At 40.4% G+C, this 25,420-nt stretch overlaps 1 protein-coding gene across 1 annotated transcript in view; it reads left to right on the forward strand.

Moving 5' to 3' along the window:
- Positions 1-25,420, forward strand: part of LOC124594500 — a 167,396-nt gene that overhangs the window by 16,108 nt on the left and 125,868 nt on the right. Inside the window, exon 2 of the mRNA XM_047132874.1 lies at positions 21,272-21,759. Within this exon, the coding sequence (XP_046988830.1) occupies positions 21,274-21,759 (486 nt within the window). The 5' untranslated portion in view covers positions 21,272-21,273. The remainder of the gene's footprint in view (positions 1-21,271; positions 21,760-25,420) is intronic.

Genomic DNA, 25,420 nt, shown 5'->3' on the forward strand with positions numbered 1-25,420 from the left:
TCAATACTGTGGAGTGGAGCCGCGCATTAAGATTTGGGTAGGTAATGAAGAATAGCGCTGTATATTTTGGAATTAAAAGATCTCCGTATGAAGTGATGTTTGGCTGCCCTCCGAAACATATATTGTCTTCAACAAGCTTACCTCCTGAAGCACTGATGAACCTTCACTCGGAGGATGACATTGAAAATATAATTAATCAAGTGAGTGTTAGCAGTGAGACAGGGACTGAAACGTTGCAGGATAATGATCACAGTAAATCTCCATTGCAAGAGGATAACATACCAACAGGAAAAAGGTTGAGAACAAAGAGAAAGAAACTATTCCTGACAATAATGACTACTGCCTGACTGATTTAGACGAGTGCTATTAAAAAACACAGAACGAAGTAAGCAGGAATGCGGCAGTGTTCAGATCGCTACTTTCCAACAGTGGGAAAGGACTGTACTGTGAGAGTTCCAGTTCCCAACTTCGATAGAGGAAGAGGAGATGCTAGATCGATCTTGGATGCCGTCCTCGAGCAACGGTATATGGCTTCTACCGAATCGGGACGAGAGATGGTGTGCTGAGCCAACAACATGCACAGTAATAAATTGTTTGTTTTCAAATAATTATGGCCGGGACGATACGATATGCCAATGTGGCTACAACTACAACATTTTGTTTCAGATACCAGCTCAGTACTTACCCTCTAAGAATAATCTCTGAGGAGGAAGTTCCACCAGAGAAAACGGTTGCCCTGAGGACAGTTGCGACGTCTCAGTCGACGGGGAGCGGCCAGGGATTTTTCAAATGCTGTTATCAACAAAAATGTCTGGCTCTGAGATGCTTTTGCAAAAACAAAAATTTATTGTGCAACTCAAAGTGCCATGGTGCACGTCCTTGCTGCAATAAATGAATTTTACATAGTATGACTCTGTTTTCAAGCTACAGGTGATAAATGCAACTTTCGAAGTACGATTGTTTTGTTATTACAGCCATGGTTCACATTCCTTACCTCTTGGCGGTGAAGGTATACATTCACTAGTGATAGTGCACTATCCCTAGTCAATGTGTATTGTGTGACAGAACTGGAATCAGTAATACACTTTCACTAAATGGGCCAGTGAAGGTGCACGGAAACTTCCACTTCCACTATAACATGCACATCTTGAAAGCTGTCTGTATAAAGTCCAAAAACTGTGCGGACTTCCGACAGATTCTCCGAACATAGGCGCAAATCGTAATTTGATCTCGGTCGTAGTGCTAGGTGTGAACAACAATGCAATTAGGCGGCCACATGGTCATGGTGTAGTTGTATGTATACCAGCGTGTGAGGTGTGGAAATGTGTATATGGTATTCATAGATAAGGCTAAAACAAGGAGCTACTGGTTTCAGAATGAAAGTAAGAGCACCTTCATTGCAATTGAGTCATTATACGATCAGGAAATTGTAAAGACAAAGCAAATTGTCATTTTGCACAGAATATCTACAGGTTTCTCGTACTGATTGTATATACGTAATGGTGGTACGCAAACTGAAACTGAGCGAAAATCCATACGCGCCTAGAAACAGGATTCAAGGTATTGACTGGGTGCTGTATTCGGACATGTAAGGCATTCAGGGAGATAAAACTTCAGTGATGATGTATTTTCATTTAGTGATGTGTCTGTATCCATTTTTCCAAGGATCATTTTGCAATGATAAAGAAGCTGTCAGCTTAATAAAAGGAAGAACGTCATACATAAAGACACAGGAAGATACACAAGTGTTTAATAAGGAGAGCACAGGACAGGTGGCCAACCGAGGCCTTCTTTAAGGAATCATTCAGGCATTTATCTAAGGCGTTTCGGGAAAACTACGAAAAATCTAAATCAGGTTGGTATGAGACCCATGATTTAACAAATGCACTACCTTTGACGGGCTAACTAACACACAGTACTCATACACCTGTATATATTACTTGAAACAATTTGGTTTAGTAACATTTCTTAACAGATATCATGTCATCCTCTAATTTCTTCTTGTCAGTGTTTTCAACATATTCCTTTGCTATCCGGTTCTGTGCAGAATCTCCTAATTCCTTACCTGATCAGTCCACCTAATTTTCAACATTTGTCTGCAGCACTACATCTCAAATACTTCGATTTTCTTCTGTTCTGTTTTAGCCACATTCGTGTGCCATTATCATACAATGCTGTGCTCCCGACGTACACTCTCAGATATTATTTTCTCAAATTACGGCCTATGTTGGACAGCAGTAGGGTTTCTTGGGCAGGAATGCCCTTTTTGCCAGTGCTAGTCTCCTTCTGATATCCTCCTTGCTACTATTGTTATAGGTTAACTTCATCTACTTCGTGACCATCAATCCAAATGTTAAGTTTCTCACTGTTCTTATTTCTGCTACTTCTCATTACATCAGTTGAATGTTCTTGCAGTTCAGCAGATCTTGTAATTTTTCTTCACTTTCACTGAGGATAGAAATGTCATCAGCAAATCGTATCATTTATATCCTATCACCTTGAAATGTAATTCTACTTTTGAACCTTTCTTTTATTTCCCTCATTGCTTCTTCGATGGATAGATTGAATAGTAGGAGCGAAAGTGTACATCCCTTTCTTACACCCTTTTTAATCCGAGCACTTCGTCCTTGGTCTTGCACTCTTATTATTCCCTCTCGGCTCTCGTAGATGCTGTATGTCACGCGCCTCTCCCTGTAGCTTACCCCTATTTTTCTGAGAATTTCGAACATCTTGCACCATTTTACTATGTCCAATGCTTTTTCCAGGTTGACAAACCCTACAAATGTGCCTTGATTTTTTTTAGTCTTACTTCCATCATCAACCGTAACATCAGAACTGCCTCCCTGATGCCTTTACCTTTCCTGAAGCTAAACTGATCGTAATTTGACAGACCCTCAATTTTCTTTCCCATTCTTCTGTGTATAATTCTTGTCACTAACTTGAATGCATGAACAGTTAATCAAATTGTGAGATAATTCTCGCACTTGTCAGCTCTTGGAATGTACGGAACTGTGTGGCTGATATTTTTCCGAAAGTCGGATGGTATATTACCAGACTTATACTCTCCACACACCAACGGGAATAATCGTTTTGTAGCCACTTTCTCCCCCTCCTCGCCCCCTCCCCTCCCAGTTATTTTAGAAACTCTGATGGAATGTTATCAATCCCTTCTACCTTATTTGTCCTTAAGCTTTACAATGCTCTCTTAAATTCAGATTCCCCTATATATTCTAAATCAACTTCGTTTCTTCTTTTATCACGTCACCAGACAAGTCTTCCCTCTCACAGAGGCCTTCAGTGTAATCTTTCCAACTACCCACTCTCTCCTCTGCTTTTGACAGTGGAACTCCCATTGCAGTATTAATGTTATCACCTTTGCTTTTGAAGTCATCGAAGGTTGTTTGACTTTTCTATATGCTAAGTCAGTCCTTCCACCAAACATTTCTTTTCCAGTTTCTTCATATTTTTCATTCAGCCATTTCGCATTAGCTTCCCTGTACTTACCATTTATTTCATTCCTAAGCGACTTGTATTTCAGTATTCCTGAATTTCCCTCAACATTTTTGTACTTCCTTCTTTCATCGACCAACTGAAGGATTTCTTCTGTTACCCATGGTGACTTCGCAGTTACCTTCTTTGTTTTTATGTTTTTATTCCAGCTCCTGTGATTGTCCTCTTTAAAGATGTCCATTCCTTTTCAACTCAACTGCGTACTGAGCTATTGCTTATCACAATATCTATAGCCTTAGAGAACTTCACGCACACGTCTTCATTCTTTAGCACCTTTGTATCTGACTTTTTACGTATTGATTGTTCCTGGCTAGTTTATTAAACTTTAGCGTACTCTTCATCATTACTAAATTGCGTTCTGACTATATATCTGCTTCTGAGTACGTCTTACAGTATAGAATTCGGAATCTCTGTCTGACCATGATGTAATCTAAGTGAAACCTTCCCCTGTCTACCAGCCTTTAACACGTATGCCTCCTCCCACTATGATTCTTGAACAGAGTATTCGCTATTAGCAGCTGAAATTTATTATAGAACTCTATTAGCCTTTCTCCTTTCGCATTCCTAGTACCACGCCCACATTCACTCGTAACCCTTTCTTCTTCTCCTTGGCTATTCCCCATGGCTATTAGATTTTCTTTTCCTTTTACGTACTGCATTGCTCTTTCAATATCCTCATGTACTTTCTCTATCTCTTCATCTTCAGCTTGCGACCTGGGAATGTATACTTGAAACATCGTTGTGGTGTTGGTTTGCTGTCGATTTTGCTGAGAACAACCTTATCACTGAACTGTTCATACTAACATACTTTCTGCCCTACCTTCCTATTCATATTGAATCCTTCTCTCGTTATACCATTTCCTGGTGCTATTGGTATTTCCCTATACCCATGGACCAGAAATCCTTGTCTTCTTTCCATTTCACTTCACTCATTCCCGCTATATGTAGATTGAGGCTTTCTATTTTCCTTTTCAGATTTTCTAGTTTCCCTACCACGTTCAATCTTCCGACATACTCGCGCTGACTCGAGAACGTTACTCTTTCATTGGTTATTCCATCTTCTTCTGATGGTCATCTCCCCTGGATAGTCTCCTCCCGAAGATGGGGGACTATTTCGGAATCTTTTGCCAGTGGAGAGACCATCATGTCACTTTTTCAATTAGGGGCCTCTTGTCCTGTGGATACACATTATGTTTCTTTAATGCAGCAGTTTCCGTTACCTACTGCATCCTCATGCCGTTGTTCAAAGCTGTTTCTTCCGCCTTTAGGGGTCAGTTTCCCACCCCTAGGGCTAGAGAGTGCCCTGAACCACTGTCCACTCCTCCGCCCTCTTTGTCAAGAACGTTGGCAAAATGAGGGTGACTTCTTATGTCGGAAGTCTACGGACACCAATGCTGATTATTATTATTCAAAAGATAAGCGGTGGCGGGGTTCGAACACGTGCCCGATGACGTTTTAATTACTAATCAAAGGCGCTATTCGTGGACCAAGGGTGTATCCGAACAAGAAAAAATTACTCCTTTATTTCTTCAAAACGGGTAAAGTGAATTATTTTCTGGCACTCAACTCGTGAGACGGATGGCTATTTATGGAATTATCTCCTGGTGACTCAACGTGATTGCTCGCTGTGCGTCGGCGGATGCATCGAGAAAACAGGATAGCTTTCTATGAGGTGGTCTGTTTTTCCACTGACTCACAAGGGTAATGCTATTCTAACCGCACACCAGGCCAGGTATATTCTTTGAACTGAGCTAGTCACTTCATTTGATCGAAGCACTGGTCAACACTTCCTTGAAAACTAAGGACGTGGAGCAGCGGTTATTTGCGAGCTGATTATCTGTGAAGAGCAGATACGCTCCAATCACGGTCACGTTTTTCAGTGTCCAAAGAGATTTAAATATCGTTTGAAGGAATTTCTTTACCAATACTTCAGTGAAGTCAAAAAGGAAGAACGCTAAATGATCCATCGATATTGCACTCCGCTTTCTCCAGAATAAATGATTAACACAACATGGCAATCAGATCCCCCACATACCAGTAACTTGTGTATGCTATAGCGCTATAGCCATTTTGAAAACGAACTGCTGTCTGGTTAAAACGTAGCTAATTTTTTCTAGGTGTTTACTTATATGTGTAATAAAAATCGTTTATAGTACTGACAAATGTCTAATAAATCTGTAGTTCTTTATATTAGCTATCGTTCACGTCTTCCTTACGACATTTGCGTTTTATTGTCTCTATTGCTATGTAACCATGCTAAGAGAATTTGTTCATTCATTGGCTTTCCAAATGGCCTAACCAACAAGTTCTAGTATACCATCAGGAACGCACCAACATTCTGTTAAACACATCTTCATTTCCGCTGATAAACTATAACGTGCATTTCAAAAATTAGAATATCTTACATATCAGTAAATCCGACAACCTGTCCATAAATTGTATTGACCACTTAGTATAACTGTCTTTCCAAACTTCTACTGTCCTCGCCTGCCTCTTTCATTATTTACTCTTTGTCGTTTCAGACACGCTCTCATAAAATTTTCGTCTTGATCAGCAGAGTTTATTTCATTTATATGATCATTCACTTTTAACTCTTTCAGACTTAACTAAATCCTCTCACTGTTAGACAGTTGTCTCCCCATCATCTTCAAGAGATATAAACACTGACTGCCGAAAAGATGAGGTACTCTCCATATATGCACAGATCAGCAGAACTCACAAAATTTCAGAGGAGTAGCTGACACTATTTGGCCAGATAGCGTCACATCACAGTGGTCGGAATGAGCAGTGGAGTGGTTGTGTGATCACACACCTCAGAGCGAGCAGTATGCTGTCGATTAAGATACATGCAGGATTTCTGATTGTCGTTCGAGTCGACATTTCGCTGTAAAATGCTACATCGATAATAAACACATGCGCGGGAAGATGAGTCAGAGGGATTCACACTCCACCCGCAGCGTAGCCGTGTGACGTCATGAAAGACGGGGGTGCGATCCCACCTTTGAATCTACGATTACGGCCCCCTTACGGAAGTCATGAATGGTCTTTTGTTTTATTTCGGTGTCCAAAGGACACTCCATGCCGAATTGTGTACTGATGTTCTCTTTCGTAATTGCTGTGCAATAACTGGGTAATCCAATCTCTCAGCTGCGTATCCTCAGAATTTCTGTTTCATCTACTTTAAAGACATCTGAAATATTACTAGCGTAATCTGTCAGATCACTCAATGCAGAGTGTTTACATATTTAATTCACTATTCCCTTTTGGTTAGGAGAGCGCTCACCCACCTCTTTCTTGGTTACTGGATACGACGAAAAGATGCCATAGTTTGTGGCAGTTTACGCCACAGTTTTCTGGTATAGAAACGCACCCAGTTTGTGATAGTTACATTTCCCTCAAGGCCAAGGCGGAAAAGAGAGCACATCTGTTCTATAGGTTACTGGTGACCCATCCTCAAGGTACCACGTCCTTTCCCGGTGTGATTAATGTCAGTGGTCTGAGTTCTTCTACATTGGTAATTAGGCCGTAGTAAGGGTTACAGCTCCAGTGCTAATTGTGCTGTCTCACGTAGTTACTGTTAAATAGCTAGGGTATCTATGTGTATGAAAAAATATAAAAAGCAATGGAAACTTATCCCCGTAAGAACATTGAGAATCTAGAATTCATCAAGGATAATGAGTAGCTCTCGAATTTCAGAACTAGATAGCTGCCTTTATGAAAGTAGCAAGAGATCAAGAGGACAGTATTAGAATTAATATCAGCGATTTGATCTATTTCGTGCTTTGCAACAACTCAGTCTACGAGTGAGTAATTCGTGAGTGTATTCGTAATTTAGTTAATAAAAGACTCTCTCTCTGCGTTAGCCGGCCTGTGTGGCCGTGCGGTTCTAAGCGCTTCAGTTTGGAACCGCGTGACCGCTACGGTCGCAGGTTCGAATCCTGCCTCGGGCATGGATGTGTGTGATGTCCTTAGGTTAGTTAGGTTTAAGTAGTTCTAAGTTCTAGGGGACTGATGACCTCAGAAGTTAAGTCCCATAGTGCTCAGAGCCACTTGAACCATTTTCTCTCTGCGTTACCGCTAGTCCCGTAAAAGGCATCTTGACAGACCCGCGTGTCTTCACAATCTCCATGAAAGTTTCATACCAATTGATAATACTCCAGTTGCGGACAAATGAAAATGTTCGTGCAATTCTGAACGACGGGAAGCTTTTTAACCATTTCATGTTCCAAATGGAATGAGAGCTATCAAAATAAAAGTTAAAAAATCAATCCCGTCCGTAGTGAGTGTTGCAGACTATCAGACTTACATTACGTATATGAGCTAACTAACAGCTTCCTTCATACGGAATGAAACAAACCACAGTAAACGGAGATGTTCCAACTGACAATTTCGCATGCAGCTCATCCTAACTAAACGTAAACCTCTTTTTTTTTTACGTCAAAGCAGTAAGAAGAAGAGAACCGATAGCAAACAGGGCCAATTCAGCTGAAAGTCGTACGGTTGCTCTTAATGATTCCGAGACGGTAAGCAATAACGCTTAACATAGCAAAGATATTCAAAATGCATTGAATAATCATGCATTTCCGCCTGTAGGCGTATATGGGAAGGTTCAGGACGATTTAGGAACGGGAAATACTGATTGATTACTTTACATTCAAACCCACGCCAGTAGTATAGTTGATGGTGATAGAACATAACTGATACTAGCAATGTCGCGGCAGCAAACGGAAAAAAACAACGTCAAGAGGACGTTGCAACTATGGTTGGAGGCTTACAACAGAAAACTCAGAATGTCCGCGAAGGAGGTCCTCCAATGTCCACTAGAGGGTGGCGCTCCAGGGCCAAGCCCTCAAACGTTATCAGTGGTATATCTAGCGGGCTCATCTGAGGACTGACCAACTGAAACAACAGAATAATCGCAACTGGACACAACAGTGTCTGCTGGCATAGGAAATCTGATACAGGTTTCTACTGAAAAGCCTAAGAGAAAAATTTCTGCGAGTCGTAACGAAGAGGGGGCACAATAATGCAATCAAAGAACCCACAGCAACTTCCATTAGGACCTAGGAGAAAGCGAGATTGGAGATATAACAATGCCTGACTTGGAAGCGATTTTCCAAGCCGAACGCCAATTGTTTGCAGGCAGTAATAAATATGGAAAAGAAGCACATAAACAGGACATTTTAGGATCATGTAGAACCAAGTGGAAATATAGCAAAAGAGTAGTGACTCCCAGTCTCAGACCAAAATACAGACTTATTACAGAATCGGGGACAAGTATTGACATCAGAAATGAAAATAAGTTACACAAGACCACAAAACGCAATAATGACCTATCACAATTATAATGTAGTTTAAATACCAGCAGAATATCAATTAAGTTAAAACTGACGTGTCTCCAATGGTTCTTATACGCAGCAGATGTAAGTGTACTGCAGAATGTCAGAACCAGCAATCTAGCTGAAATTGTAGGACAAAACGCAGTTCTCAACAGAACTGAAAGTACGATATTTAAGAAAAAAATGGTGTTCTGGTAGCAGAAACTGAAAGACTTTTAAGCCGCAGAGGAATATCAGCACAAACAGAAGGTACAATATTTGTAAATATGTATGCTCCGTCTGGAAACAGCTGTAGAGAGGCAAAGATTGAGTTTTTCAAAAAGGAAAGTATGTCTGCTTTACCAACAGCATGGACCAATTCGCATTTGGAGGTGATTCTAACAGTGCTATCAGCAAAAACGGTCAGAAACAAAATTTCGGCGGAGGCCTTGAACTAGAATACATGGATGGAAATCTAACCCTCCGCTTCCACATTGAATAGTACAGCATCCAACGGTAAAAGGAGTGAATCGTCACCCCAGTATTTCATTTTGTACTTAATTGCAACATTACCAAAGTTTTAGAGTGAAAATTGGTCCAAAGTTATGTACTAACATTTCTTAAAATACAAACACTCCAGGGCAATTTAACATCGGTTATTAGGACATTGTGTTTTAAGAGAAACAAGCTATACAATTTTCTTCTCTATGGTCATTGTATGCAGACCTACAACGTTTTACTCAAGCTAATACCACTTTTATGTCTCTATCTACAGAGCACAAATGACACCTTGTTTGCTTATACAGTTTTGTGGGTCTCTTTTCTTGATCTTGAGGGACCTTTATTCTTTTGGTTCCCAGAAGTCATACCTTCTCCGACAGCTCCCGTGACGAACTTTTTCTGTAGGGGCTTTTGCATGTGTGGTGAAGCAAGTTCAAATCCAAGCTTCTTTAGAAAACCTTTTGTTTTCATATGTTGCTGTGACTGTACTAAGGAAAGAATAAAAGCATTTATTTTTGTCTGGATTGCTGCGTGGTCCAAAATTCTTGCCCTCGAAACAGATTAGTCGTGTACAATTTTGCCCAGTGCCCCTTTGGTACTATTATGAAATTCTATGTTTCGTTTGTTGTCAGATCAACATAAAGAGCACTTCGCATAGCTGATAAAAGTACTAAACATTTTCCCTTTCTAGGAAGAAAGACACAAGTGTTTTTCTTTTTATGAAAAACGAATTTCGACGATAGAACTTTCTTCTGTCTGGTAAGAAACTTGTTGCGATTTCCCCCTCATTTTTTCTCATCGTATTAACAATTACCAAATATATATATATATATATATATATATATATATATATATATATATATATATATATATATATATATATATATCTGTCGGCAGGGTTCCTGGAGTAGTCCGTGCAGTTGCAATGACCACTGTGTCCGGATGGCTTAGTGGTCAGAGCATCTGCCCAGCAGGGAGGAGACCCGGCTTCGAATCCCAGTCTGGCGCCAGTTTTCAGCTTTGCCCACTGATTTCAATGAATGGCCTCTAGCAGCCGATGTCTGTAATTCCGAGTGTCTTAGTTATCAAATTCTCTTTCACTACCATATCTTTCAAAGATAAGGATGAGAGCGAATTATCACAAGTGATGTTTCGACCTGTCCCAAGGTTAGTTGTAGACGGAGCTTTCACATGGTACGCTGACAGACTTTCGTGGCTGTTTCTAGACTCCTTCGCGACATATGGAATAGGATCTGATACGTTATTATTTAGATGCAATTTTTATCATGTTTCGAAGAAACGCAAATACGGAAAGGACATTTGTCACGTAATCCTAAAAGCTGCTCATCAGTTATTACAAACATGTGAGGAGAATAACGAGAGCAGCAACTACCTGCAAAATCTATCCAGAGCTCACGAATAGGTGAAATATCACCTATTTTTCTTGGTCTTATCACAAAATCTAAGACAATTTAGAAGAAATTCGAACTTCATTTGAGACATAGCATATATGCAGACTGATGAGCCTCACCACCTTCTATGAGTGTTGAGGTGGCCATCTTTTCCGCTACCTGCGTATAAAGTAATTCCACTAGTGCGCGCATTTCTTCCCTGCCCACATCATCAAGAAATCGCTGGTCAGTATATGCGCATCTTTTTTTTTTTTTTTTATTTCCTCATAGGTATGAGCTACAAGCATCCTCAGCTGTAATTGTCTCTAATAATTTTTTGACAGCATCTATCTCCGGATATATGTTCTGGGTCCAGTTAGCACCTCTATGAATTTTCACAGTATTTCAAATTGGGTTTTATTTTTGTTAGATGGTACTTTAGGCCATGAAAATACGTTCTTTCCTTTGAACGTGTTTGTTGATGATGCATCCTCCTTCTCCGCCTCATTATCACCATCATCTGAAATTGCAGCATCAGTCTCAGAATTACGTTCAGACTGTATTTGCAAATTATCTTCGTCACTTGAAAGTACGTCACATTCACTGCTGAAATCGTCGTCTTCTTCCAAAACACTTCTCACGGAATCCTCAAACCTTGGTTCATTCACATTTACAGATTACTTTCCTGAAAAGTTAATGAAAACTAGGAAAGAAATTTCAACTATGGAAATGATAACAACTGGGAATTACAGAACGAAGGATTATTCATTCTCAAGTAGCGGCTGAAAGTAACTGATTAACAGCATGAATAACCAGTAACTGATTTACTCAACAATAACAAAGGAATAGATAGGCATGACAGGAGTCGAAAGACTTACTATATTAAGTCAATAAATCAGAAATTGGCCTGTAAATGTTTTCGATCGCTGCGGTTATATCACAAAAGCAAACGAGTTTCCGGGAAAGTTACTGAACATTAAATAATACTTTACACAGAGATAACTACCAACAGTTATGGTAATGCAAACATGATAGGCCTGTGTCACTATCTTAGGAAATACCCCAGCAGACTCAGTTGGTGGTTGGGGCAAGCGAAATCCAAACTAAGGGGTTTGCTTGGACAATATGGTTATAATAAAAGTAAGTGGGGTGAAAGTACTGAGGAATTTTATTTCCCGTTTCTCCGAGAAATGTTCCAAAATGCACGAGATATAACCACTAATAGTTCGCAGGTAAGGGAGATTAAATCTCAGAAATGGTCAAAGGAAAGAAGGAAACTAGATTATCTAAAAATGAGGCCAAAACCTGATGGTATTATGACGAATGATGAAACCAAATGGATTCCTAGTTAACATCAACTGTCATCGTTCAAGATCCCAAGGGAAGGCTAACTGTAAGGTTCATTCACAGTTAACCAGATCTTCGTTTCTGCTCATTTTTTCTCTCTTCAATTCTAGTCAGTGACCACAAAACAAACTGTCATCAGTTCCCACCCATAATGACCCTGTTCCATTTCAGGGCGGTCGTTATGGAACAAAAACGATATTTTGACCACGTTTGTTATCGTTGACTGGAGTTATGGGAAGAAATTCTCTACTTTCTGAATCATCTGGTTTATCCGCAAATATTTCGATGCTTATAAAACTCTTTTTACGTACGCTTTTCATTCTTCAAGTAGAGTATTCTCTAGCTACAGTATTCGGATATTGACACGTTGTAAAGTCAGGACTTTTTCAGATGAGATGGTAATGGGAATACTTGAGTGAGGATTTCCGCCCCCAGAGAACCTGGCCAGGACCGGAGAATAGGAACAAATCCCAATTGATTTCTGGGGCAGTATACATTTGATAAAATCTGAAAGCCTAGTGTATGTAAAGTGTATTTTTCTATGTTACAGTGTGTATCACAGTTAATGCTGAATGTACACGATACTAGAAAGTCTCGGGTAGCATGAGCTTTACAACGTGCACATTCAGATCTATGAGCAAGTCTTCATTTTCGATACTGTGAAACAAATCGTTTCTACCGCAAACTCTTTGTTTACAGTTATCTGGGAGGATATAGTATGGACCGAACCAAGAAAAATATGTACAGTAAACATGAGCTCTAAGGTGCATACCTTAAGAGCTATGAGCATTTGTTCTGTAGAAGTGATGTAGTATGGTGTACTTTGAAGTGTATGCGTTAATGCTGCTGCTGGTCGACGTGCACATAATATTTCTTCACCCTTATCGTCAATCGATCTGATAGTGTAATTCGTTAAGAACAATACGTTTCGAACTGTATGAGCAACTCTAATGCTAATATGTTGTCAGGTTCGGTCATTCAATGCCCTTAGCAGCTTACTAGTCTTCACATTGTCTAATATGATTGTCTTAACTTCATGACAAAGTTTCAAACCGTCCCACCAATACTAATTGAGTTGGTATCACCATCGACTGTTCCACATAAATATTTTATCTTAGAAGATTCTTGTTTAATAGGGCTGGAGGGCATTAATTACGTAACTGTGATAAGTACATACGCACCTAATCTCAAGGAATTTACGTCTTTTTCGCAGCTCGAAGTATGGGTATTGTTTCGTGGCAAAGACGACCAGCGATATTAGCACATGCAATTAATCAGTCATAAGCGCAGTTGTGTATCTCGTATCTCTGTGCTAATGTTACGTCAGTGTAAAAAATTACGGCACTTTTACGATTTTGAAAACTGTACATCACTTAAAGAGCGTGTAATAGCCTATCAAAATTAATCGTGGGTATTAATACTGCCTACAAGACCCAAAGTCACTTCAGCAAAGTCAGCAGTCTCGAAGATAATCCACTTCCCTTCTTCTCAGCCTCATTCAAGTAATGATTGGGTTCTATTCAGTAATATGATGTGGACAAGATTTATTACGATGAGCATCTAGCATAAACACTTTTGCGTAAAATAACTTCTCAACAAGGGTTTTAAATTTCCTTTAATAACGTCTTGTGTTCAATACTTTAATCAGTCTCGATAATACGTTTGTATCTTCAATACAATAACAGAAGCTCTACTTGTTCACACGAATGAGTGCGACTTAATACTACGAAGAAAAATGGTTCAAATGGCTCTGAGCATTATGGGACTTAACTGCTGTGGTCATCAGTGCCCTAGAACTTAGAACTACTTAAACCTAACTAACCTAAGGACATCGCACATATCCATGCCCGAGGCAGGATTCGAACCTGCGACCGTTGCGGTCACGCGGTTCCAGACTGTAGCGCCTAGAACCGCTCGGCCACTCCGGCCGGCATACTGCGATGACAACGAGGCAACAACTAATACTATACAAAAAATACCTTTTTTTAATAACAATCAAAGGCTGCAGTCTCTACGACTGTGTCTTTCAGTTTGACACGGCCGTCTGCTTCGCGCATACGGTGACAAGCTTTCAACGAAGCCGTACCCTGTTGGAGCAAATCCCCTACCGCTGCACCAACGGCCTCGAGCCCATGTAACAGTACACATTAATTTCTAACATAAAACTATACATGTATACTCATTTTTGATATTATGGCCCGATAAAGCTTAACTATGCTTCCTTTGATACTAATATTACATACTGTGTATACTAAGAGTTCTTACCACGAACAGTGCATCGAACCGCCTCATTGATGTAAGGTAGTGCTGACCAAGGATGTACTCTATTCTGTCATGATTACCAGCACAACCCCACCCCCTTCAGTCCCCCCCCCCCTGTCCCCCCGCCTCCAGCGGCTCGACACATGGCTTTGACACTTTTACACATTGTGTAATATCTTTTCATTAGATATCATTAGCATATTCCCATATCAAATAATGTCTCCGTACTTACTACTAGGTTTGAAAATCTCTGTCATTTTATGTTAGACTTAACTGAAAACCACCACGTCGGTTCATATTAACACTACAGTCAGTACCATTTCGTGTTGCATTAATCACTTTTCCATGAGATATATCATTTTATTATCTTGGATTACACATATCGGCAAAAAATATTTTTTAAAAGTTGTTTGAAAGTTGATAACTGACTTTTATGTAATTTTCAGCGTTAATTTCAAAAACTCAATCCTTCTTTTTTTATCACTTTGTATCACGTCAGGTTTTCTCACGAAACAGGGAGTATTTCTGGGCATAATAATAAAATTAAAGAAATTTAACACATTTTTTCCAACGTCATAAAATTTTATTTTATTTATAAATCATGTTCTAAATTACATTTTCAGTACACTTCCATTTCTCTTTAACCTCATAAGTCCTAATAATAACGCTTTAACTTTCTGTCGGAGCTTCTTTTATTGCTTTTCCGGCTATGGACTCGTTGAGGATCATCTCTTTCTATCATCCAGCAGTAGTCCGCTATCATGTGGACGTTCCATCTTCCTTGATATCTTCTTCCCATTTCTTTGATGTCTTGGTGGAATCTTTCGCCCTGCTTTTTACTTACATCAGCAAGGTTTGCAGGGAAGGAGTCAAGATGTGAGTGGAGAAAATGAACCTTAATGCTCATGTTACAGCCCAGCTTCTTAAAATTGTCGAGCATGTCTGCGACAATTGTCTTGTAGTATGGATCTCCTTTGTTTCCTAGGAAACCGGTAACAACTATTTTAAAAGATGTCCACGCTGCCTTTTCTTTTGTTTCCATTTTGTCCACGAAGTTGGGATCTGTCATTAGTTTTCTATTGTCTGGTCCGACAAATATTCCTTACTTCAGCTTTGCGTAAGATAAACCAGGAAACTGTCCACAAAGATATCTGAAACACTCCCCTCCTTTTGGCAATGCCTTAACAAATTGTTTCATGAGCCCCAACGTAATGTAAGGTGTTGGAAGTAACACCTTTTTGGGATCTACAAGGCTTTTCCTCTCAACATTTTTAACCCCTACATGTAAGGTTTTTCTCAAGGGCCAAACTTCTTTTATGTAGTGTTGCTTTCTGTCTCTACTGTCCCATTCACAGAGAAAGCAAGGGAACTTTGTATGGCCACTTTGTTGACCAAGCAGCATTGAAATCACTTTTAAATCACCACATAGTATCCATTTGTGGTCTGAGTAGCAGAGTTTGGTTAAAACCAGTTCAAGTTTTTCGTAACATTCTTTTAAGTGAACCGAGAGTCCAACTGGTATAGAAGCATACTTACTGCCGTTGTGTAGAAGTACTGCTTTAAGGCTTCTTTTTGAAGAATCAATAAAAAGTCTCCACTCATCAGGAACATATTCTATTTTGTAATCTACCAAGAAGTCCTGGAACATCACTGCAAAACAACAGGTCACCTTCTTGAGAGAAGTATCTTGATCGCCTAACTCTGTGCCAAAATAGGCGAAATATAGATTTTCAAGGAAATCGGAAATGTTTCTTTGTTGCTTTTTAACGGTATAGTTATCACAAACGTAGCCAAAGCGATCTGGCGAGTTTATACATTCTCTGGTAGCCATTGTCCATTGTCCATAAAACAACTTCACAATACAAGAAAATAGTCACTACTTTAAAGCACTAGTAACAACAACACGTGAATAGCACAGAGTGAACAGGTACTGTGAACCGAAGGCCAATAGCAGAAGCTCACTGCTTGGTGATGGCGGGGGAAGGGGCAGCATGAGAGACAGGCACTGACACGAGAATACTGCTGGTTTCTCCTAATTACTCTTTATTTTACGTATATCTTGTATAAAAACCACTAAATAACAGTTTATGGAGATCCTAAAAACCAAAATTCAAAATCACTAGAGTGCTGAAATATTGGAAAAAGCTAAAACTAGACAAGTAGTTTGTGAAATAACTGTACGTGGTGGAATTTTTTCACCATTTTTCGCGAAATCAGCGTTGAAAACAGTGTAAAAATCACTTAATAAATTTGAAACAATTTTTATGTCACAGACCTGTGTTATCAATCAATTAGCAGAAACTACTTTTCTCGACGATATCTTTGGTGTATTGTCAACATTATTACACGCAAGTCCATGTCTGGAGCTATTTTCCATAGAATAGTCCGCAGTGAGGAACAGTACCACCGTCCTCAGACAATAATGTTTTCATATTATTATTATTTTTCTTTCATAATTTCTTTGCTGATTTGTACATAGGAATGGGACCTATGTCTTGAACCACCGAACATTTATGCCACTCCCTTGGTTTTTTACATACACCATATATGTTTTTGTACTACCAAAAATACGTTACAGTAAACAGAACCTCCTACTCTCCATTAATACATAATTTCAGGTATGTACTAAAATAGATTCTACTAACTTCCTGGAAAAAATCTTAATCGGGTTTAAGTAAGTTTCGAAACCGTCTACTTTTACTTTGTATTCCATTCTAGTAGCTGTCTTGCTTTCGAGGGTTAACTTTTACTTGAGTGCATCATAGGCAAGTATTCGGTTCCCTTAAAGCTATGATCATTACTTTTACGCAGTGCATTGTCTCCAGCAACACTTTTCCTGACTGCGGCTATCTGTTATCATGAATCATTTCACCTTAAAGAATTCCTCATTATATATAATTACTTTAATCATTATTACTTCCTTCCTTGCTACCAAAAATGATTCTCAAAAGTATACTATGCTTTTACATAAAATTTTCTACTTATTCCTGGAAACTAATCCCAGTATACTATGTATGACCTCCCTCATTATAATAGGGTGATTTATAGTTACCCTAGGCCTCTGGAATTAGAGATTATCATCAGTATCTCTTAGTCAACTGTAAGCGCTCAATAGTACCAAAATTGCTGTTTGTACTGTATTAAGCAATAGATTTGTACTACTTCAATGAATCGTGTACATTAGTTGTTTACTAGGTCTCTTTTTAGTATTACATTATATCTAGAATTAATCTAGTTCTTTCGTTTAGTCATTCCTGGGAGTCAACCTTCCCAAACAGTGACCTATTCCCCTACGACTCGTTATCTTTTCTCAAACTTGTATTCCGTTTCTTTCGAACGTGAAATACTTAATACTTCATCTTACCATCTTCCTCGATTCTAAAATGTAAGGTTCCTTTCAGAATATGCTGATTCAATAGCTCCATACTTAACAATCACCTACAACCGCTCGCTCGATGAAAGATACGTACCCAAAGACTGAAAAGCTGCACAGATCACACCAATATTCAAGAAAGGCATTAGAAGTAATCCACTAAATGACAGGCCTATACCATTAACATCGGAATGTAGCAAGATTTAGGAACATATATTGCGTCCGAACATTACGAATTACAACTAGCTCTTTACTCACACGAAGTGCTCAGTGCCAGGGACAAGGAATTGCAAATTCATTCCGTATTCCTAGATTTACAGAAGGCTTTTGACGATTTAGAAAAGATATACGTATAGGGCGAAAATAGGCAATGACTCTAAATAATGAAAAGTGTGAGGTCATCCACATGAGTGCTAACAGGAATCCACTAAACTTCGCTTACACGATAAATCAAATCTGACGGCCCTAAATTCAATTAAATACCTAGTAATTGCAATTACGAACAATTTAAATTGGAAAGAACAGATAGAAAATGTTGTGGAGAAGGCGAATCAAAGACTGCGTTCTATTGGCAGAACACTTAGACGATGCAACAGATCTACTAATACCTAGTAATTGCAATTACGAACAATTTAAATTGGAAAGAACAGATAGAAAATGTTGTGGAGAAGGCGAATCAAAGACTGCGTTCTATTGGCAGAACACTTAGACGATGCAACAGATCTACTAAAGAGACTGCCTACACTACGCTAGCCCGTCCTTTTTCGCGGTACTGCTGCGCGAAATGGGATCCTTACCAGATGGGATTAACGGAGTACATCGAGAAAGTTCAAAAAAGAGCAGCACGTTTTGTGCTATCAATAAATAGGGAAGACAGTGTCATTGACATGATGTAGGATTTGCGGCGTACATAATTAAAACAAATGCGTTTCTCATTGCGGTAGAATCTCTCAAGAAATTTCAATCACCAACTTTCTCTTCCACTTTGCTGACGCCGACCTACGTAGGGAGAAACGATCATCATAATAAAATAAGGGAAATCCGAGCGCCCACGGAAAGGTGTTAGTGTTCATCTTTTGCATGTGCTGTTCGAGATTGGAATAATAGAGAACTATGGTGGAGGTGGTTCAATGAACCCTCTGCCAGGCACTTATGCGTGATTTTCAGAGTATCCAAGTAGATGCAGATGTATATCCCGAAGTTATTAATATCTTCCTGTATTGTCAACCAATCGGTTTTCCATTTGTAATATGCTCAATGTTTTGAATAGACCTTTGAATTTTACCCTTTTTTGGATCCTTAAGGATTAGTGCTTTTGGTGTGGTTTACGCATCACTTTCCACGGACCATCGTGTCCTAGGAACAATTTGCTGTTTTCCTTCTTTAACTTTGAACGACGTCCTTGAGCCTTAACAAAATCTTTATATCCAGTATGGTACTTGGGTATTCTTGCATCTGTGTTTTATTTCTTTAAACTTTTTTTGCACTGAGTGCTAGGTCTTGTCTCATTCTTTTGTTTGTTATCGTTGTTAGACATTGTAAAATCTCATCTGTTCTAACACAGTCTTCACCTATCATTTTCAGACTTACGTAGGTGGATATTGGACCAATTAATATTTTCATTAATTGAGTCTTATTTAAAGGCTCGACCAACAGTTGTGTTTTGTGTAAATGCCACTTGAAATATGTAGTGATGGAAGCAGTTCGTAGTACAACACACCGTCGCTGTTCCACCAGATGCATTACGTTATCTTCTGTGGACGCGCACAGGTCTTTGTAGGCGGAATTGGTGCCTCGTTTGGGTTTAACCATTCGTTTCTTTTAATTATATTAGCATAACACCGCCATTCCTCGTCACCAGTTACGATACAGGATGGGACTGCGCAGTGTTGTTTACGGCTCAATTGATGTTTAGCAAGTAGAGGTGCACATATTGCCACCCGCTGATTTTTGTGATTTTGGCTTAGAGCCTGCAATACCCATACACCCAATTTTTGAAACTTCCCCGTTGCTTGCAAATGTCGCACGATGGTACAATTATCACAGTTGATCACATCTGCCAGTTCTCGAGTACACGGAATTGGATCGTAGTGGATTAATACGTTTGAACAATCTTCTTCACTCCTCGAAAGTCTTCCTGAACCTCGACAGTCACTAGAATTATTAATTTCTGGGAGTCCATGGTGCGACGATTACTGGGGTTTCCCATACCATTACTGGAATTATATGTATGCTTCTCACAGATGATGGATAAAAGAATTAGACATTTGATAATCATTCGCAAATTATGTCAGTATTACTTGGTAGTGTTCAGCCACTTTAATCTTAGTCATCACACATCAACCAAGTGTTTCAAGAGAAAATGGTCTCATCATCAAGTTGCCAACACTCAACAAGTAGGTTAAAACAATAAAACGAAAGACACATGTGGGGGGCAGTATGAATTACATGTATTTGAAATAACACAACAGTATTAGACACACATACTGACGCATGCATTTGCATAACTAATTGTTACTCTAACAGAAGACGATAACAAGATGTGTTTAGTTGACCATCGACGTTTACAAAGTCTGTGCAGCCTCATTGCACATTTATTGCTAAAACAACGCATTTTTGGAAACGGATTTCGACTCACTGTATCAGCGGATGCTTTCGTGATGTGCTATGGAGCTTAAAGTGTCTTCTTCTTTTCCATAGAGACAATTATATCCATCAGTCGAGGCTTTTACATCAGTTTCGCCACACAAAATTAGCATCTCTTCGACGGGGTGTTAGCTGTTCGTTAGCTTCTATCTGCAGTACTTCACAACGAGTCTACCACGTTTTTCTTTGATACCTCTAAAAGACCACACCCCCACCCTCTTCCCACCACACTCCCCATTCTACTACAGAGGTCCGTGCCCTTGCTTTTCCTTACCTAATATTAGTAACATCATTGATGTAAATCAGACCTACCAATGATAAATTATTTTTCGTTATGTAATACTGTATTTATAAAATATATTCTTATAAACTTCAAATTTCATAAAAATTCTTATTCACAAAATCATTTGCAAATTTCGATTTTCTAAAAGAGAACAGCAACAAAAAAATTATACATGAGTATACTGAAAATGTTACGCTCTGTGTTCCTGTTCAAAACTCTATCTAGCAGCCGGAAGCAAGATATAATCACCTCCGTAACAGAAGGAGGTGGGTCCCACGGAAATGTTGTTTAACACAGCCCAATCAGAATCTCATGGTTTTCTTCCATATGCTCCTGCTCTTTTCCCATTACAGTACCCTCTAATCATTTTCCTTCTTCGTTTTCTTCTTCTTGTTCACGGCCCCTCCCGCCCTCGCTCTTCCCTATATCTTCTGTCGGTCCTCATGCTTTTCGAATGTCAGAAGACTACACCCACAAGGAAGCGGCTCCCGGTGTGCGCCCACCGGCTGTCGTATCCTAGTTACGTCACTGACCGAAGCTTCTCTATAAATCTAAGTTTCGGAGACGTAACTCTGGATACTCTGATTTCACGCACTAGTAGTTTCATTGCCTTTTAACAGGTTTTGTGTACCATTTTCAGGAATGGTATGGCGTCCGATCCTGACGGTGGCGCTACTGTTGCTGCTATCGTCCACCAGCGGCAGTCGCGCAACGCCAGAGGAAAACGCAGTCTGCCTGAGGTTGATGGCCAGGCTCGAATCCGTAAGGTGGTGGTGTCGCCAGCCCCGGCTGCCAGGGAACATTGTGAACAGCGTGCGAGCCTGTATACAGCGAAACGAATTCGTGAGGGAACTGCCCAGCGATAATACCAGGCATGACGAACTCATAATAGGATTTTCATCGAAGCATCTCCCAGGCGCCCTTAACTCCAGTATCTGGACAACGTGCCACGCAGAGGACGGAGGCTGGTCCAAGGATCCCAAGGCGTACTTCGGAACTGTAACGCTCGAGGGCGAAGCCAGCGGCCAACAGGAATATCGTCTGTGGTACGCCGCTGACAGACACCACCAGTGCTGGGAGAGAACGTACAAGAAGTTCATCCCCGAGATAAAGACAGGACAATTCACGGCAAGTAAATATATATATTAACAAAACATCTTACATTTTCCAGTCCTTGTGCGTACATATTCCTGCACCAGTAACAAGTATTAAGCATTTGATCAGTTTTCCATTCACTAACATTAAGCCCCTAGAATTTCTGTGCTACTCTCACTTTGATCTGCATCTACATGAGCATTCTGCAGTTCACACTTGGTAGAAGGTTCATAAAATTACTTTCATACAATTGCCCGTCCGTTGCATTCTCGAGTAGAGCATGGGAAAAGTTAATACTTAAATCTTTCGGTGTGATTTGTGATGTTTCTTATATTATTGCGATGGTCATTACTCCCCGCGTACGTGGGATTCAATAAGATATTTCCACATTTGGAGGAGAAAGTTGGTGTTTGAAGCTTCGTGAAAATATTTCGCCGCATCCAAAAACGCCTTTGTGTAACGATTGCCACCTCAAGTTGTGGATCATAACTGTGATACTTTCTCCTCTATTTCACGTTAATGTTATATTAGGTGCCCTTCTTTGAACTTCTTCGATGTCTTTCGTCATTACTTTCTTGTAAGGACCCCATACCGCGCAGCTATACTTCAGAAGACGACTTGCATGTGTTGTGTAGGCACTTTCTTGCTTAGATTTGTTGCGTCTTCTAAGTGTTCTGCCAATAAAACGTAGAAGTTGTGCGTTCTTAAAATTTGAAAACAGTAGTTAGGTGTACAATCAGATTCTTTTGCCTACGACTGACGCAGATCTTCCAGTTGTGATAACTATTTCGGCGAGGTAAAAATTTAGAAAGCGGATAGTTCCTTCAGCGGTTAATATTTACAGATTCACAGATTATGTGCGCAAACGGGAACAAGGATATAAGATGAACAACATTAGATGAACATCAACAAAAGCAAAACGAGGATAATGGAATGTAATCGAATTAAGTCCGGTGATGCTGAGGGAATTAGATTAGGAAATGAGACACTTTAAGTAGTAATGGAGTTTTGCTATTTGGGGAGCAAAATAACTGATGATGGTCGAAGTAGGGAGGATATAAAATATAGACTGGCAATGGCAAGGAAAGCGTTTCTGAAGAAGAGAAATTTGTTAACATCGAGTATAGATTTAAGTGTCAGGAAGTGGTTTCTGAAAGTATTTGTATGGAGTGTAGCAATGTATGGAAGTGAAACATGGACGATAAATAGTTTGGACAAGAAGAGAATAGAAGCTTTTGAAATGTGGTGCTACAGAAGAATGTTGAAGATTAGATGGGTAGGTCACATAACTAATGAGGAGGTATGGAATAGAACTGGGGAGAAGAGGAGTTTGTGGCACAACTTGACAAGAAGAAGGGACCGGTTGGTAGGACATGTTCTGAGGCATCAAGGGATCACAAATTTAGCATTGGAGGGCAGCGTGGAGGGTAAAAATCGTGGAGGGAGACCAAGAGATGAATACACTAAGCAGATTCAGAAGGATGTAGGTTGCAGTAAGTACTGGGAGATGAAGAAGCTTGCACAGGGTAGAGTAGCATGGAGAGCTGCATCAGACCAGTCTCAGGACTGAAGACAACAACAACAACAATGTTTTTGTTTTCTACGTGTATTTCGGAGCGATAGTTCCATCAACAAATGGTTCAAATGGCTCTGAGCACTATGGGACTTAACATCTGAGGTCATAAGTCCCCTAGAACTTAGAACTACTTAAACCTAACTAACCTAAGGACATCACACACATCCAAGCCCGAGGCAGGATTCGAACCTGCGACCGTAGCAGTCGCGCGGTTTCGGTCTGCGCGCCTAGAACCGCGAGACCACCGGGGCCGGCAGTTCCATCAGCAGGGCATCAAAAGATTCACTTGTAGTTTTTCGTAATGACCTAGCTTAGCGATCACGCCTGATGGAGGTTATGTTGTTAAAACAGAAAACGTATCAGCGCTCATAAATAAAAGCTACAGAGCTACACTAAACTCTCGCTAGTAAGGCCCTCAGTAGTCCGGCCTCTCAGTGATTCGGCACACTTCCAGCCTATAGTCGTTCAATCTGAAATGACACCTACAATAATGAAATTTCGTCTGCAACAATGTTGTTAGTTAATGTTCAACATTCCCGTACACTTTGAAATTGTGGCTTTCCTTACAGATCGTTATCATGGCTTCTAAAGGGAAACATGTTATGCAGGACCGCAAGCAGAAACTCGAAATTAGATATAAGCTGAACTCAGGTTCTTCGCAGAAAACCATTGTTGCTGGAAATAGTGTTGGACGAGCAGCTATTTATGACCAAACTTCAGCAGAAAAGAGGTAATCACAAGCTCGCAGGGAAGTTACGAAAAGCTGATAAAGAAGAGGACATAGGAGGAGGGAACATGAGGATATCTCAGACTGCTGGTTCTGAAGCTGGAGACGTCTTCCTGCAGTACATTAGGCAAAAATCAGAAACTTGGCAGGACCTATGAAATGCTTGTAAAGCCGTTGTGTGATAAAGCGTACTGCCGTCGCTAACGTCGTGGAGACAACTAAAACTTTGTGACATGTTTCAGAGTGAATGTCGAGTGATATTAATGTGCATGTACACACTCAAGGACTAACTTTTTTTTTAAAATGGCTGTATCTTTTGATTTGATAAAGTACAATCCCTATGTGTTTATACTAAATTTTAGACACTCTCAACAATCCGGCAGTTCCGCTAATCCGGCACCCATAAGTGCAAGGAATGGCCGGTTTAGCAAGAGTCCAGTGTACTACATTACCCGCCTGTTGCGAGAATACATTTTGCACTTGTATCGATAACAAGCTGAAGTACGAATGCGTTTAAAATAAACAGATAAACGTCTTGTGTGGCCACACGTATGAGGTTAAAGTAGTTCCACCCTCCTGGAAATTGAAATAAGAACACCGTGAATTCATTGTCCCAGGAAGGGGAAACTTTATTCACACATTCCTGGGGTCAGATACATCACATGATCACACTGACAGAACCACAGGCACATAGACACAGGCAACAGAGCATGCACAATGTCGGCACTAGTACAGTGTATATACACCTTTCGCAGCAATGCAGGCTGCTATTCTCCCATGGAGACGATCGTAGAGATGCTGGATGTAGTCCTGTGGAACGGCTTGCCATGCCATTTCCACCTGGCGCCTCAGTTGGACCAGCGTTCGTGCTGGACGTGCAGACCGCGTGAGACGACGCTTCATCCAGTCCCAAACATGCTCAATGGGGGATAGATCCGGAGATCTTGCTGGCCAGGGTAGTTGACTTACACCTTCTAGAGCACGTTGGGTGGCACGGGATACATGCGGACGTGCATTGTCCTGTTGGAACAGCAAGTTCCCTTGCCGGTCTAGGAATGGTAGAACGATGGGTTCGATGACGGTTTGGATGTACCGTGCACTATTCAGTGTCCCCTCGACGATCACCAGTGGTGTACGGTCAGTGTAGGAGATCGCTCCCCACACCATGATGCCGGGTGTTGGCCCTGTGTGCCTCGGTCGTATGCAGTCCTGATTGTGGCGCTCACCTGCACGGCGCCAAACACGCATACGACCATCATTGGCACCAAGGCAGAAGCGACTCTCATCGCTGAAGACGACACGTCTCCATTCGTCCCTCCATTCACGCCTGTCGCGACACCACTGGAGGCGGGCTGCACGATGTTGGGGCGTGAGCGGAAGACGGCCTGACG

Source organism: Schistocerca americana, chromosome 2, assembly GCF_021461395.2.
Source record: "Schistocerca americana isolate TAMUIC-IGC-003095 chromosome 2, iqSchAmer2.1, whole genome shotgun sequence".
Classification (NCBI taxonomy): Eukaryota; Metazoa; Arthropoda; class Insecta; order Orthoptera; family Acrididae; genus Schistocerca; species Schistocerca americana.